We start from the raw sequence: 15898 nt of genomic DNA, 5'->3' as shown, positions 1-15898 counted from the left end.
TTTGACATACTAGCTTTTTGATCAATATTAACTCAGCTTATCACAATTAGCGGAAAGTTCATTTCCATGCTATCAAAGATGTCCAAAGCTATTAAAGAGTATTGTGGTCTTGTTTAACATCGGCTGCACAAACTCTATCTTGAAGTAAATTACTAAGAAACAATTTTGCCCTCTAAATATAAATACGGTTTGCATAATAAATATATTTTATACTTTTCATATTTAATTTAAATCGTATAGAAAGGAAACTTTTAAATATTATATAATCATGGGGTATTCATGATAAATGGAGGATAAATGGAGGCCCAAATCTGACAGCAGACATGCCATACAAAAGGTCTACCATCCTTACTATGATCAAATTTATTGTACAAAATACGCCGGGACCATATACTGAGGCCCACCAAAAAAGCAAAGAGAACTTTTTTTCAAATGTATCGTTTCTAATTCCAACTTTAAACTCCATTGTAAAGAGCGTTAAAGCGTACTTCGGGTATTACCGACTGCTGACTGATACATTCACCTTATTTCTTTTTTTAATTTTTCATGGGCGAGATTAAAATTGCATTGACATTTACAATACCTGTTTTCCTAATTGTTGTCTTCTTTTAGTAATACCACTTGACAGTGAGCATTATAAACCTCCTGCCTACCTGTTTTAATTTGAATTAACACAAGTACAAAATTCACCATAATCTTAAAGCTATTTGGCAGTTTTTTCATAATTAAATCGTATTTTTAACCTGGGTAGGTATCTATCTATCTGCTTGTATGCCAGTTTGTTTGTTGTGCCGTGATTGAATTATGCTTTCATTCCAAATGTTTTTTGAACGCAATTGACGTTGTAAATGGAAACACGATTTGCCCATTAGGACGACTTCATACACCGCACACCACAAGCAAAAAATTAAGTAAAACTGCCACTGTAGCAATGAACATCAAAAAAAACCCACCGCCAACGATAAAACAACACTCGAACAAACCAAAAACCGCCACATTACAGTGCAAGACCAAAGCAACTGCTTCGCTTCTCTGTCATTTACGTAAACATTGTGCATTGGTCCAAATACATAAGGACCCATGCTCCGCCTCTTTGTTGGCTCTGTTGATTTTTGTATATATATGCTCTCACAAATTCACTCTCATACTCGCTCTCCCGAAGTATATAAAATGGTAAACAGCACCATAGTCACCACCACCACCAACAACAACAACACCACTCAGCACTCTGTCATCAGACAGGCACAAATGCATATCTGTCTGAATGTGTTCAATTACATATCATTGCCATTGAATCATGGGGACCACTACTAGGCACTCATACACAACGACGTCTCTTACTGTATATGACATAGGGGAGCTGAGAGACAGAAGTTTGCGTGTGTTCGTCAGTGGTGTCGTCTTGATTGTGTTTGTGTGGGGAAATGTGTGGGCGCCATTTATCACCTCTCGCTCATTCCGTGCGAGCAACTGTATGTGTCTGTTCACAATTCTTGGCTGCTCTCACCACGTTACGCTTATTCTCTTGGTTTGTTTTGATTTCGGTTGCCCACATTGGCCACATACTGCGTGGACCCAATACTCAAACACACAAGCGTACAATTCGACTGGTTTGCTGTTGTAAGCGGTGAGATTGGGTGTGTGTCTGCTGCTCTGAATCTGAATCTGGTTCCGGCAAGCTGTCCCAATCCCATTGCGCCGAACAATCACAAGAATGTTAACTAATGATGATGTTATGGTCGTAGCACCACCAGTCTTGGGCTGTCGTTCGTAAGCGTAAGACGTTCGCCTGTTTTGTTCTAGTTATTTGTTGTTATTGCTGTATTGTGTGCAGCACTCGCGCACTCGTTCCAACCACGTTGGCCGTTGTTCATTTGGTTTGCTCGGTACGGCACCTCTTGCGTCTGCTGTTTGTGGGACAAAATTGAATTTACATCAATGAATCACATAACGAGGCACTTAATGCCTGCAAGAGTCCCATCCAAGAGCCATTGTCATTGTCGTCGTCATTTATCCGTATCAACGGTGCTGCCTCTGTGTACTCTGTGATTCTAGTAACGCCTTTTAGGGAGGCGCGCGCGTGTGTTTGTGTTTGTTCAGCACTGTGGTGGTTACAGTTTGGTTCAATTCTACTCGGGCTTAAGTACACGACTTTAGTTAATCATTGGTGCCCATACTAAATGGATGTCAAATCATTCGTGAGAAGACAAATAAGAATAAATAAATAAAAAAAATAAAGGAATAAAGAAAACAAATCTAATTGAAAAACAAATTTTACACAGTGATAAATTTATAAAAAAAAAAAAAAATAATAATAATAATTTAAACATAAAATATGAAGAAATAATGATTGTTTCTTCGAAACAATAAAAGTGTAAAAAATAACTGTGCATAATCGAAAAAACAAAACATATTTGAAAAGTGGCTTCCGAAAAAGCCATGATGGCTTTAAAAATGTTATATCGAGGACCCAGTTCAAGACTCGAAAATCTAATAGAAAAGATCCAAGCTACCAAAGAGATTGTTAATGCTGGTAATTATGACTTTTACATAATATTCAATGGGGTGGAGGGTATAACTGTAAATCTCCTGTAGGGACAATTCGTAATTTTTATGATGCATAGTTATTTTTTCTATGTCTACCACCGACTTTTTTTAAATGGGTTCAAAATGGAACACCTATTTAAGTAGGTTGGATTTTATAAATCGATGAAGGAATCATTACAATCTGAAAGTACACATAAGGGTTATCATGGTTAAAAACACACATTTAAAACATGCAATTGGTCTTGCAAAATCTTACAGTTTCGGAAAGTAAACTGTATACCCGATCCAAAAAACGCTTTTAAATTCAAATTAAATGTCTTTAAATATGTATGCACAGAGACATTTGTAATTACATATAACTTCATTTAAATATATCTCCGAGATAATAAGAAAGAGAGTACCACCCTAGACTAATCTTAAGCACATCTACTATTTTTAAAAACAGAAATTCAATTTGAATATTTTACATAAAAACTCCGTGTTTTTTGTTATATTTCCATGTATATATGGTCATCATCCCTTGAAATATGGCATTAATGTTTTAAAATTTAATTATTCACTAAAAATCGCTGTCAGTTTCTTTCAAATTTAGTACCTTTTCCACTTTTTATATACTTAAGTAGTTATATAAAAAGATTAAAAATAAATCAAAGACATTCTTTTTTCCTTATTATGTATGTGAATTTTGAATTACTCTTGAGATCTTTTATGAAAAAGTAGATCGATAATTTTTAACAAAAATGTATGTGGTTTTATCTAAAAAAAAATCGAATTAAATGTTTTTTTTTTGTTTAATTTCAAGAAAAAGACAACTTACATTGGAATAAACCGTTTTATCTAAAAAAATCGAATTAAATGTTTTTTTTTTTTTTTTAATTTCAAGAAGAAGACAACTTACATTGGAATAAACCATTTAAATAAATAAATAGAGATAGGAATTAGGATTCAGCTTGACTGAAATAGAGTCTGAATGACAATAATAGCTTAAAGCTATAATAAAAAAATAAATAAATTTCAGAGTGAAAAAACGTAACAGAGCTAAGCATAATGAATATACATGCCTGCAAGTTTAATTGTGTAATTGATCCTTTACACTGAATTGTGTTTTAACATGGATACATCTGTATTTCAAGTGATAAAGGATTTATGTTAGTATCAACAATTGACAGCCGTTACATTTGGGCCGATAACTGTTCATTAGACTCCATTTGATATATATTTTTTTTATCTTTAAATAACTCGGCTATTTGCCATATGACTAGCGGCATGTTTGATTTCAAATTAGAAAGGAACAGATGTAAATTTTGTTGACAACGGCTTTACTTTTTTAATGACATCTTCTGTTTCCCCCTTTTAAACTATTCTGAAAAACCTTAGTGCAGTTTTTGTTAACTTTAGATAGGAAAAATGCAAACCAGCTCATAAAAGTGCAATTTTTAACAATTCACTGTTGGCAATTATAATCTTTATACTGCAAGTAAGAATGCGTAAATTAAATCTTAAACGCAAATAATATTCAATCAGTAACAATAATAATATAAAGAAACGCTCTGCAATAATAAACAACTTCTTGGTTTGGTTGCATACTTAATATTTAGTATGCATCGTCCCTGCATTCGAGAGAGCTTGACTACCAACTCACCTCATTGATATCTGCATGTACGGGTGATATTGCCAATGTCCAATTGACAATTGATTATTATAAAAATCAAATTTGTGCATTTAAGTAGATAAAAAATAACCTAAAAATCCTGTGAAGAATTCTGCAACTTTTTCGTTGGAATTTTTCACTCTACATAAAAATCGGATATTCGAAATTCATCGCTCTCTTAAAAACTTCAAATAAAAGCTATGCTCTCACCTTCACGACCTCGTGCTTCCTTGACCATTATCTTGTCGTTAAGAGGTTACACATTTTTATGTTTATATTGGCTGTTTGAACTCTCTATAGCAAACTCTTCCAGAGGGTTACGAAAGTTCAGATTACAAACGGGATGAGACATTAAATAAACAACAATCAATTGACAAAGACCTCTAACCCCACCCGGTGGCGGAACAAAAAGTCGAGTGCGGAGTAGAAAATAAACATCAATTAACACCATTCAGATTGAGGCAAATTCACAACAGCTAATTACAAGATTTTTAAAGCGAATGACAAGGAACATATTGTTGTAATCCGTAGGAAACCACCAGACACATCACTTGATAGGAACTGTCCAAGCATCGAAGAATCCCAGACCATGGCATCATGGCAATCCACTCAGCATCGAACAGAAGGCACAAGTAGCCGCTGCCAATTAAAAGTAATTTGTAGTTTCCCTCGCTAAATGAGCAATAGCTCAGCTCGGCTGAAGTGTCCGCACTTAATTTTGGGGCGACCGGCCATAAGTATCACCGAGAATTCTAATTAAAACATTCAATTCACTGTAGAGGCTTAATCGTAAAAATAAGAATTATCACTTTGCATGACCACTCATTTGCTTGGCCGTATAGCCAGGCGGTTGCATGCTCGATGATGTGATGATTTAAAATACTTTGTTGTTCGAGCGGGAGGGCTGGTGTTGTTGGCTGTTTGGCTTGATTTCAAAACACGATCTGTGTTCTCAAGCACTGCGGCGCTCAGCGACACTGACAAACGATCAGTTTCAAACAAATGCCTTGAAAGGCCAAGTGAACCGGGTGGATAGATGGTATCGGATTGGATTAATTAAATTAGTTCTAGTTGTCGCAGACACCGTCAAAATTAAAGCCCCCCGAATAGAGCAGTGCGTAGTAAAGCATTGAATGGCCGCGAGGAACCATTTCCTGTAATTGAAAGATAATAAGGATGTCCATAACACCACACCACCCACGTAATTGTTACTATCGTAGACATGCACTGTCCAGCACATGGTCGCGATGACTAATCACGCTGGTGCAATTTGTTCTTATTACAGGAGAAGATATCACCAATGCTAAACAAGATCTCTTCTATTTCTCTTTCAGATATGTATTCCACACACACTTCTTCCAGTTATTCGCCCTCCATATCGGATGGTACTCTGACCCCGAACTCCTTACATCACCATCAACACTTGCCAGTGCCATCACATTTGGCCTTTGCCGCATCCAGTTACGACGACGACGCTCTGCTGCAGTCGCAACAGTGTCTGTCGAAAGCAAAAACCAATGGCACCACCGACGCAGCTGACTATGACGGGGAGGCGAACAGCGAAAAAGCTAACAAAAATGACACAAACCCAAATGCCGCAGAGAATACCGTAGACAACGGTAATACCAAACTTGCCGAAGGTGGTGATGGCAGAGAACAAACACAACACCAAACTCATCCGCGTCAGCACCATCATCATCACCACCACCACCATCCCGGGCAACATCTTAAGCGTAATGGACGTCATCATCGCTATGCCGAACATGCCTTGAGGATTCCTTCAAAATTACGCAAAATTGAAAGGGACTCAGCAGAGGTGGGCAACGGCAGTGGCGCAAATGCACTCAAGTTTGATAAGTTGACAAGCGATGGCATTAAAGGCGGCAGTGCCGGTGCCGACGGATCCTATCAGTGTCAGTTCTGTGATAAATCATTTCCGCGTCTTGGTTATCTAAAAAAGCATGAGCAGGTAAGTCCACAAAAGAGCAAGCATATTTTATGAGATCTATGAGTTTGTTTGTACATGTCTGCATCGGCGCTTGTCAACACCTGTGACATGGGGTGTCTAAGTGAATGTGCCTTGACACTGCCACTCAAAAGGGTTGTGGTAATGCGAAGCTAATTAACATTACAAGACAAAGGGTGCTTCGAAGTGTAAAATTTGGAAATAAGTTAAATGGTTTAAGGTGAAGGGTGGCCGAAGCATCGCTATGGAATGTCGTCTCATTATATGTCTACCGTGACGGATTGATAGAATTTCCATTGAAAAATTATTAGCGTTAGCATTCAAGGGGTATTTGCATATATTGAATGTACTTCATGTTAGGTATTTGATTCTTCCCAATTATGAAGTGTATTTTTTTTTGAATCAAAATACATAACAATGTACAAATGTCTAGGAATTGACCTCAAACAGCATTGTGGATTGTATTTGGAGTATTTTTTTTGTTTAGAAACTTGTTGGGAATGTCTACAATATTGCGAGCTTGATTCACATTCTCTGTTTTTCAATCATTATTAAAAACAAATTCATATTTCATTTTATAGAATTCTGAAGTGTAATTGTGTAAAGAACAAATCATTTTTAACATTCAATAATACGCAATTGAACAATTATTTTAGAACTGTTCATCAAGCAAGATCTTTTATGTCAACAATTTGTTGGTTGCATAATTTAAGGATAGATCCCTTATATCTTCTATCCCCTAATGCGCTAAGACATCTACATTATTAGTTTTTATATATAATAATTAAAATCAGTCTTTAGTTCAACAATGCCGAACTTTACTTGGGCTAGACCCAAACCGAGATCTCAAGCTGCATCATATTCTGTGGGGAAATTGGACCAGAACCTGCAATATGGCTCGATAAATATTTTGGGCATATTTGAAAACGCACATTGATCATTTTTTCAAGGTAAGAAGCATGGTACAATAAGAAGGTAGAACAGCTTCGTAAAACTACATAAATACAGCCCTGAGGCTATGCCCGCTTCCTGTCAGAATAATTCAAAATTATATCCATTCATTTGATATTTTTTGTTCATTTTTAAAACGAATCAAATAGCTCGAAAGAAGAATGAAATGCCTGGATATTATCTTAAAAATATGATCCTAAGATTTCAATCTTTCAATTCCGTGGCAAATCTGGTTAATATCATTAGTGAGCGCCCGCAATTTAAGCTTCTTCCATTCATTGATTTTGAAAATATTTAGTTTTTTTTTTTTTTTCAAAACAATAAATACATACACAAAATTGGCATAAGTCGGGCACACTTAGAAAAAAAATTGTAATCAGCTGGCAGCTCTACCATACCTTTTTATTGTACCATGGTAAGAAGTAATATTATCAAATTGCAGTCACATCGACTAAAAAATATGGACAAGATCTTTAAAACTCCTCAAATTGGAGGATAGCGCTATTTGGATTCTCATTCGACGAGAACCCACCATGACTAAAAACCGATGAGAAATGCCAATGTTTGGGCAAAGCTACAAAACTCTGTTTATATACTTCAAAAACCTTATTTGATTTCAAGCGACCAATCGTTAAATCCATGGTAGAATAAGATAGGGTGAATTAGAAAAATACAACACAGCAGTAGAGTGTTATTTCGTCAAATATACAAAAAACGGTGATTTTTTAAGAGATATAGGAAAATTTTTAAAAACGAAAACATAAAGTTCAGAAAAATGCATTGAATCTATATCTGAATTGATAAACGGTTTAAAAAATTAAATTTTTGAAAATTACTTCATGCAAATGTTGACTTTGACTGCGTTTCATATTGTCCATCTGCTTAGTCCAATTTTGGCATACATTTTACAACTCTTCGGCCGGTATCTCTCGAATTAATGCTTCAATGTTGTCTTCCAATGCGTCAATTGAAGTGGGCTTGTCTGTATAAATATGAGCTTTGACATAGCCCCACAAAAAGGTCTAAAGGCGTTTGATCGCACGATCTAAGCGGCCAATTGACCGGTCAATTGCAAGCTCTTGCATTTTGGGCAAAAAAAGTTGGATTTACGCTACGATTCGAAAACGGAATGGCAACCTTATGATGGAGGTTGCAACAATTTGTGGAGTATTGTGTGAAAAACGCATACGATCAGCAATTAATCAGAAATATAAAGACACAGCTATTTCGATTGGGAAGCAACAAAAAAGAACAACAAGCTGTAACTTTTAGCACTATCGAACATTAAAAGACATAGTGAACCATGTACCGTACTAAATGAGCATACATGCCCTCACTCAAGCTGAATAACAATGCAGTATATATATATATATATGTATGTGAATAATCCATATATATGTGTGCACATATGCATTTAGTTTTCACCAAAAAATAACGCATATTAGTAGTGAACTCTCCAAGCTAGTCTCTTAGCCCACGCATGCAATTCATTCTTTTGGGGCCCGACTGACATTCTACTGCGACAACATTACTCGCATTGCCGGCCAGACTTGTTAGACTCATTTAGATTGGTATCAGGTATTTTGGACGCTTCATGCAATTAACATATTATGCCAACGCAGACGAGACCTGGGGGAAATTGCCTGCACTTGCACATTTGCAGGCGTTATTGCTTTGTGCAAACGTTCTTAGAAAAATGGTTTGGGCATACTAAAGAAGCGCAAACGCTGGCAGCATTTATTAATAACAGCGACTTCATAGACGACCTTTGCATACCAAAACATCTCGCATCCAGATAGGCGAAGGATGATACTCCAGGTGATAAATGACCACTAAAACCGACCGTAGGTGGCATTGTGATTGTGCCGCCGAAGCAACCCAAACCCAAAGCCAATTGCAAAGCAGAACAAAGCTCACTGCTCGAGTGTTCTAATACATCATCATCACCAATGTCGACCGTCGCAGTCGCTGTCATCGCCACCATCATCACCAACAACATTTTAGATGATTACCGCAACAAAGCGAGCGGTATATTCGCTTTGATATGTTAAATCTAAGCGACTGTGCTAACCGAAATTGCCAAACTCCCTCTTCTGGCATCGCCCGAGCGTTGCCAAGATCGGCGCACAGAAATTAGCCCATTTGTATGCACACAGTTGTTTACTGCTCACATAACGTTCCTACTCGAGCGGCCACTCTCAGCGAGAAGCTTTGTTGTTGTTTGTTGTTGTCCTCGTCCGCTTCAACAAAAATTTAATAAAATTATTGTGTGTTGATTATGGTTTTTTAAACTGTTTTAGAGACCAACAAACAAATCATTATAAATTGTGCGGCTATCTGTCCGTGAATGCGTTTAAAATATGAGCAGCTAACTGTAGCTACAACAACAAACACCAGCTACAGCTACAGCAGCACAACGCACGCTACCACGCCAACTAGCAAACAGTTGACACAGCTACAAAGGGTTCAGATTCTGACAGAACCCAAGTGAATGCGACAGCCGAACGTGCGGTATGATGATATTTAACGCGACAACATCAAAAGTTGTTACTTAAAAATTTGCGCATTCTGATAACAATCTTCAAGGAGCCAACAACGTGCCTCTTTACCAAATCCATAGAAGAGGCTCTTCGGGTCCCCAGCCAAGCAACAGTTTCGGACTGATTCCCCAACTCACAACTGAGATGACAAATACCCGTACCAAAGAGACAAACCAACAAACGGACAGTCAGTCAGTCAGACAGACAGACAGTCACAAATAATCAGACGTTCATCAGTGGACATACTCTGTGCTCGACTTAGGAATGCTTAAAACATTTAAGGTTGCCACATTAAAGTGATGAAATATTTTCATATAAAATGTTTGCAATCGCACCACCAACAGAACAGGTCCGAATGCTCTTTTTTTAGGGTTGTTTCTTTTTTGGTGAGGCTTTGTTTTCGACTTTGTCTTCATGCATTGCCGGTAGCAGCGACACCAAAAAAAATGCATCCAAAAATCTTAAAGGTGTAAAAAAAATTGTAAAGAAAGCCAAAACTTGCACCGCTCACAGTGGTTATCAGTAATGGATCAATAATAATGTGGCCTCCTTTGTCTGCTCCCTATCTTTGCAGAGCCATGCCGAACACTTGCCATTCAAATGCGACTACTGTGCCCGCCTTTTCAAGCACAAGAGATCACGAGATCGCCATACCAAACTGCATACCGGAGATCGGCGCTATCGCTGCCCCCACTGCGAGGCAGCATTTTCAAGAAGGTAAGCATTAGCCAGTCTGCCTGGATGTTTCTCATAAGTTTGGGAAAGGCTGCTGCCGCGAACACGGATATTAATTTCGATAATTCTCTTCCCATGTCCTCTGTAGCGACCATTTGAAAATCCACATGAAAACTCACGACAATCAGAAGCCATTCCAATGTACCATATGCAACCGCGGCTACAACACTGCGGCGGCTTTAACATCGCATATGCAAAATCACAAGAAACAAGCGGCGCTCCTGGCTGCAGGCGGTAATCCCCAGGCATTGAATTATAGTCCTCGTTCCACCGGATCTGCATCAAGTAACGGAAGTCTACAGAAGAGACGCTACGCCCTGGCCGTGGGAGGAGATCACAGCCCTAGTCGGCTAGAATTTGGCAAACGTGGGCGATCCTCCTCCTCGAATGTACTGAAGTGTACCTTCTGTTCGAAATCGGATTTTTCTACTGTGGAACAGTTGAACACTCACCTGCAGTGCCAGCATGAAAAAGAGTTGGTTCATTCGATGACGCCGCCCTCAAACCCGGTGCCAGCCGAAGGGTCCAACTTCCAAATGGCATGCGAATATTGCACCATGAAGTTCTCCAACATCGCTGCCATGTTCCAACATATGCGTTCGGCACATGTGGATCGTCTGACCAGCCCCAATTCCTATTTCGAGCACTTCAATCGTCTAGCCGCATCGGGGACTTTCAGTCCACCGCTACTCACCGGCCAGCCTCTGCGTAGCTCCACGAGTGCCGATGACAGTAGTATCAAAGAAGAGCAACATCCCACAAGTCCAAAGTCATTGGACACCAGCGCCCGCCAGAGCGAAGACGAGCCCACGGACTTGAGTCAGAATAATCGCCGGTCGATTACACCCTCAACAACGCCGCAAAAATCGCCACATGACAATGCACCTGCCGAAAAGCCGGGAGTGTTTCTCTGCAACCAGTGCAATGCAGGCTTGCCCGACTTTGAATCCTTCCGCAATCACTTGAAGTCTCACATTGCCCAAGGCTTGAACTTGGTGTGTCACCACTGTGGGCTAATGCTGCGGGAACAGTCAGAGTTCGAGCGACACGTTATCTCGCATTTCCTTATTACCAGCTCCGAGTATAATTGCTCGTCTTCGTGTCAAAAGTCCTTCGGAAAGCCGGAGGAACTGCAAAAGCACCTTATCGACCATCACGCCATAACAATGTATAAGTGTGGTCTGTGCAGCGAGATGTTCGAAACTAAGGTAGCCATTCAGGTGCACTTTGCCTGCGCCCATTCTGCCGAGACAAAGTTGTTCCGTTGCTCTGCCTGCATGGATGTCTTTCGGTCGGAGAATGATTTCAACATCCATGTGAAGTCCAGGCATCAGGCGGTGAACAACAACCCCCCTCCAGTCAACTCCCTGCAGTGCATGTTCTGTCGCACTGTGTGTTCTTCGGATTTAGAGATGCAGTTCCATTTAGCCGCCCATGCGAGACAATTCCGTTGTCCATCTTGCCCGGAAACATTCCATGTTGAATTCCTACTGGATCGCCACATGCAAACCCACCACGGTGGCATGGAGCGTCCGCCCGCCACGCCAAAGGATACTTTTGAAGAACACTCCCCACCAGTTGTGGGCAATGCACTGAGTCCCATGAACTCTCTCTACGTCAATGCACTTTTTGGCAAAGGGCCAATAATGCCGCTGACCGCACAAAATAACAACAACAGTATTTTGGATTACAACGTGGCCTTTGCGTCGCATCTCAACAAGGGCTTGTTTCCGAATGCTGCCGCTGCTGCTGCCAATAAGTTCTACAATCCTCTGCAGATCGATACAAATGCCATGAAGCATTCAGCATTGATGTATGGACTTTCCCAGCGTTACTTCGATACAAATCGCACCGTAATGGAAATGTATCAGCAGCAGCAGCAACAACAACAGCAACACCACCTTCAAGAAAATACCAAAGCCGGCGGTAACTACTTCATAAGTCCCAAACAACCCGCCAACGCGCCGCACTTATCGGCTACGGAGAGCCATGTTCGCAACGAGTTAAGTGCATCACCATCGACGGGATTCAGTTGTGGCATTTGTGAGCGCAACGACTTCCGCACAGAGTCTGAGGTACATTCGCATCGAAAGATAGTGCACAATCTTAAGACAGGAGTGAGCCTGAAATGTGCCTACTGTTCGGGTAATTTCAAGTCGCGCAGTGAACTGGAACACCACATGAAGACATGCCACAACTCCACCGGTAAACACAAGTGTCTGATTTGCGATGAAATCTTTCCGTCGCCAGCCATATTGGCCGAGCATAAGTTGCAGCACTCCAAAGTAGGGCAGTCGGGCAGATGTTCGCACTGTTCCAAGCCGCTGTCAGATGTGAGCGCCTTCAAAGCTCATCTTGCTGATCACAATACGGAAGGCCAAATGCCTGTCCAGTGTATATGTTGCCGTCAAACGTTGCATTCGGAGTTCGAGATTGGCCTCCATGCAAAGTAAGTACTGTGCTATGATGAGTCATTGGTCGCAAAGCAGAATGAAAGCTTACGATATCGACTTTAAACGTTCCTTCTGCTTTTCCCTTTACATATAGTACAAATTATCATTTAAATTGTTTGGCAGCCACCTAATTGAATATTTTGTTTCGTTTTTTTTTCTTTTGCCTCTATTTAAGATTCCATGTGAAAGCTTCGAATGTGTCCGAAAATGTGTGTGCTCTATGCTTGGAACCAATTTCAAATTCGCCCTCGGAAGCAAAGGTCTGTGAGAAGTGCTGTCGCAAACACAACCTCAACAACAAGTTCAAACAGCAGCGTGAGCATTTTGAGCAGCGAACCAATTCCGACGCCAGACAGTATGTCGCCAACCGCTGCAATCTATGTAAAATGATTTTGCCCCATCCACAAAAACTGCAGGAACACTTGGTCGAGCACACATTTGCTGGATGTGAAGATCGTGGTTTCAACTGTTATATTTGTTCATCGGTTTTCACTGCGCCCGGTGGTCTACTAAGTCATATGCTGGATCATGGCACCAACTCCAAGCCCTACGACTGTAACTTGTGCCCCGAAAAGTTCTATTTCCGGGCTGAACTTGATCATCATCTCATCGACCATGATATTAGGGAAATTTCGCCATTGAAAAATGAATGTGAGTCGGTGTCCACTCAACAAGATCGCACCACCGCATCCGAGACCAACAATGCCGAGGCTGTAAGGTCCGAAAATATTCAACTCTTGAATGAAGTGAAGCAGGAAATAATCGAAAGTGATCAAACTAATCAGGCGGAAGATGATGAATACATAGAAGTGGAGAAATTGCACGACAGCAACAACCAAGTGTCGACCAACAGAGAAGAGGATGCTGATGATGTCAAGAAAAGTCCTGAAAACTCTCAAGAGAACATTGCCTCCTAAATTGGTGGCAACAGAAGAGGTATTACATGCCACCCCTTTAGTATTATTGCAAACAAACAGATATGCGAATAAAGCGACTCTGCTTGCTAATTATCCTCTAAGCGCACTTAAAGTATTATCGATTGCATTTTAAATAACAGCAGTATTCTTCTCACCCATTAGTTTACGTACGTACATACCATTAATCGCTCTCTCTCTCTCACACACACACACATACACACACTCATATACATACAAAACGTTACAAACTTGTATTAACATTTAACAAACCATTTACAGAATAGACGATTTACACACCTAGGCACTTATTTATTTTTAGCCAGTAGTTACGACAGTATTATTGTGATAAGAAGAAGATGAAGAAGAAGCATAAAATGTCTGACATTGTTCAGTTGCTTTGTTTTTATTTTTCTCTTTGGGAAAATTGTTATAACACTTGTTTTCATTCTCGTGTGCTCATTTAGAATTGTAAATTTATTTTGAAAAAAAAAACGAAAGAAAAATGAATAACTGATATATTTAGTAATTATTTGTGGAAAACGTTTTTATTTAATTATATACATACTTACATGTTTAAATATACTAGTAATAATAATACGATTACAGCAAAAATCATGTGTCTACATTTGTATATACATATGACTTATTTGAAAAAAAAAAAAAAAAAGAACAGCTATAGAAATATTTATAAACTGACATAAATAGTACATAAGTACATACATACATTAAATAACCATCACAAACAATGTAATTGTAACTAAACTGCATTCTTTCCGATAATAAAATCGTAAACAAATAAATATTTAAAATTCGCTTTGGTTTTTACTTACACAGGTACATTGTAGTAATTTTTCAAGGCCAAATTTAAACACGGTTTATTTTGGTAGGAAATTATTGGCAATGATTACCCGGCAGGAATTATATTATATATATATATATATATATATATATATATATATATATATATATATATATATATATATATATATATATATATATATGTATATACATATATATATATATATATATATATATATATATATATATATATATATATATATATATATATATATATATATATATATATATATATATATATATATATATTATATTTATCGAAAGCACGTCTGTTAGGGATGAAATGATTTAAACAGTGTTGGCATGTTTGTTCGAGATTCCGTAGTATCGTGATGTTGCAAAATAGTCAGACTTAGTCTCATTATTGTTTATTTTGTTCTTTTTATAATAAACATATGTTGTTTTTTACCTATTCTGCAACAACAAGATGAAATTATTGTTTATGGAGGGATTTGTTTTGAAATAACTCCTTTCCACAAATAATTTTCCTAAAGTGATTACTGCCCAGAAGCTTTAGTTGCATTTTTGTCATTGATCTATAAATATATTCACCCGGGGAATTTGACCATTTGACAGGGTGAGATGAAAAAACTGCAACCAAATTCAGACTGCTGTCATTTCCAAGCCATTCGTCGGACAGCTGTTAAAATGATTGCAGTGGCAGCTCATTATAGCATTGAGCATTATATGGATGTTGAGAATTATCCAGAAAAAAAGTTATTTGTGATAGAATTCAAGCGTGACAGTGCGATTTCTTTATATTTGGCTGGAAAACCACAAGTGGCTATCATTCGAGCACTCCAGCGTTTAAATGTGAATAAATCTTTTTTGTCTGGTACCATCGCTCGTTACCGTGATACTCGTAGCCTAGCCCGACGTCAAGGAAGTGGACGGAAGAAAACAGCAACATCAGTAGAAATGGTTCGAAAAGAAAAGAAGCGACTTGATCGAAACCCACGTCGCAGTGGCCGAAAAATGGCTAGTGAGCTGAACACATCGCAATATTCCATTCGCCAAATATTGAAAAATGAGCTCGGGGTAAAGCCATTGAAATTCCAAAAAGTGCAAGAACTTACGCCGCAACAGAAAGAAAATAGACTAAAACGAGCTAAAGAGTTGCTTCGCTTGGCCGAAAGTGGTGAACTGCCGAATTTAGTTTTTAGTTTTAAACAAACAAAATGATCGTGTTTACTTGCCGAAGAGGTCAGCGGAAAATGTGCACCTTCGGTTGGCCATCAGAACTCAAGCGCCGGCCATGGTGATGGTGTGGGCCGCCATAA

At 38.8% G+C, this 15898-nt stretch overlaps 1 protein-coding gene across 3 annotated transcripts in view; it reads left to right on the top strand.

Moving 5' to 3' along the window:
* LOC101888960 (zinc finger protein 423 homolog) overlaps nt 1-14563 on the top strand; it is an 87118-nt gene extending 72555 nt beyond the window's left edge. Inside the window, exons 1-5 of one of the 3 annotated variants that reach the window (XM_020038361.2) lie at nt 1693-2533; nt 5533-6167; nt 10230-10372; nt 10479-12839; nt 13019-14563. In XM_020038361.2, coding sequence (XP_019893920.1) covers nt 2440-2533; nt 5533-6167; nt 10230-10372; nt 10479-12839; nt 13019-13760 — 3975 coding nt within the window. In that variant the 5' untranslated portion in view covers nt 1693-2439 and the 3' untranslated portion in view covers nt 13761-14563. Of the gene's footprint in view, nt 1-1692; nt 2534-5230; nt 5400-5532; nt 6168-10229; nt 10373-10478; nt 12840-13018 lie in introns of those variants that run through there. The other 2 variants (XM_059125013.1, XM_020038360.2) reach the window with 2 other exon arrangements.
* The last annotated feature ends 1335 nt before the right edge of the window (nt 14564-15898 follow it).

Source organism: Musca domestica, unplaced genomic scaffold, assembly GCF_030504385.1.
Source record: "Musca domestica strain aabys unplaced genomic scaffold, Musca_domestica.polishedcontigs.V.1.1 31, whole genome shotgun sequence".
NCBI classification, from domain to species: Eukaryota; Metazoa; Arthropoda; class Insecta; order Diptera; family Muscidae; genus Musca; species Musca domestica.
The sequence above is the reverse complement of the archived record's forward strand: the minus strand, read 5'-3'. Positions and strand labels throughout refer to the sequence as shown.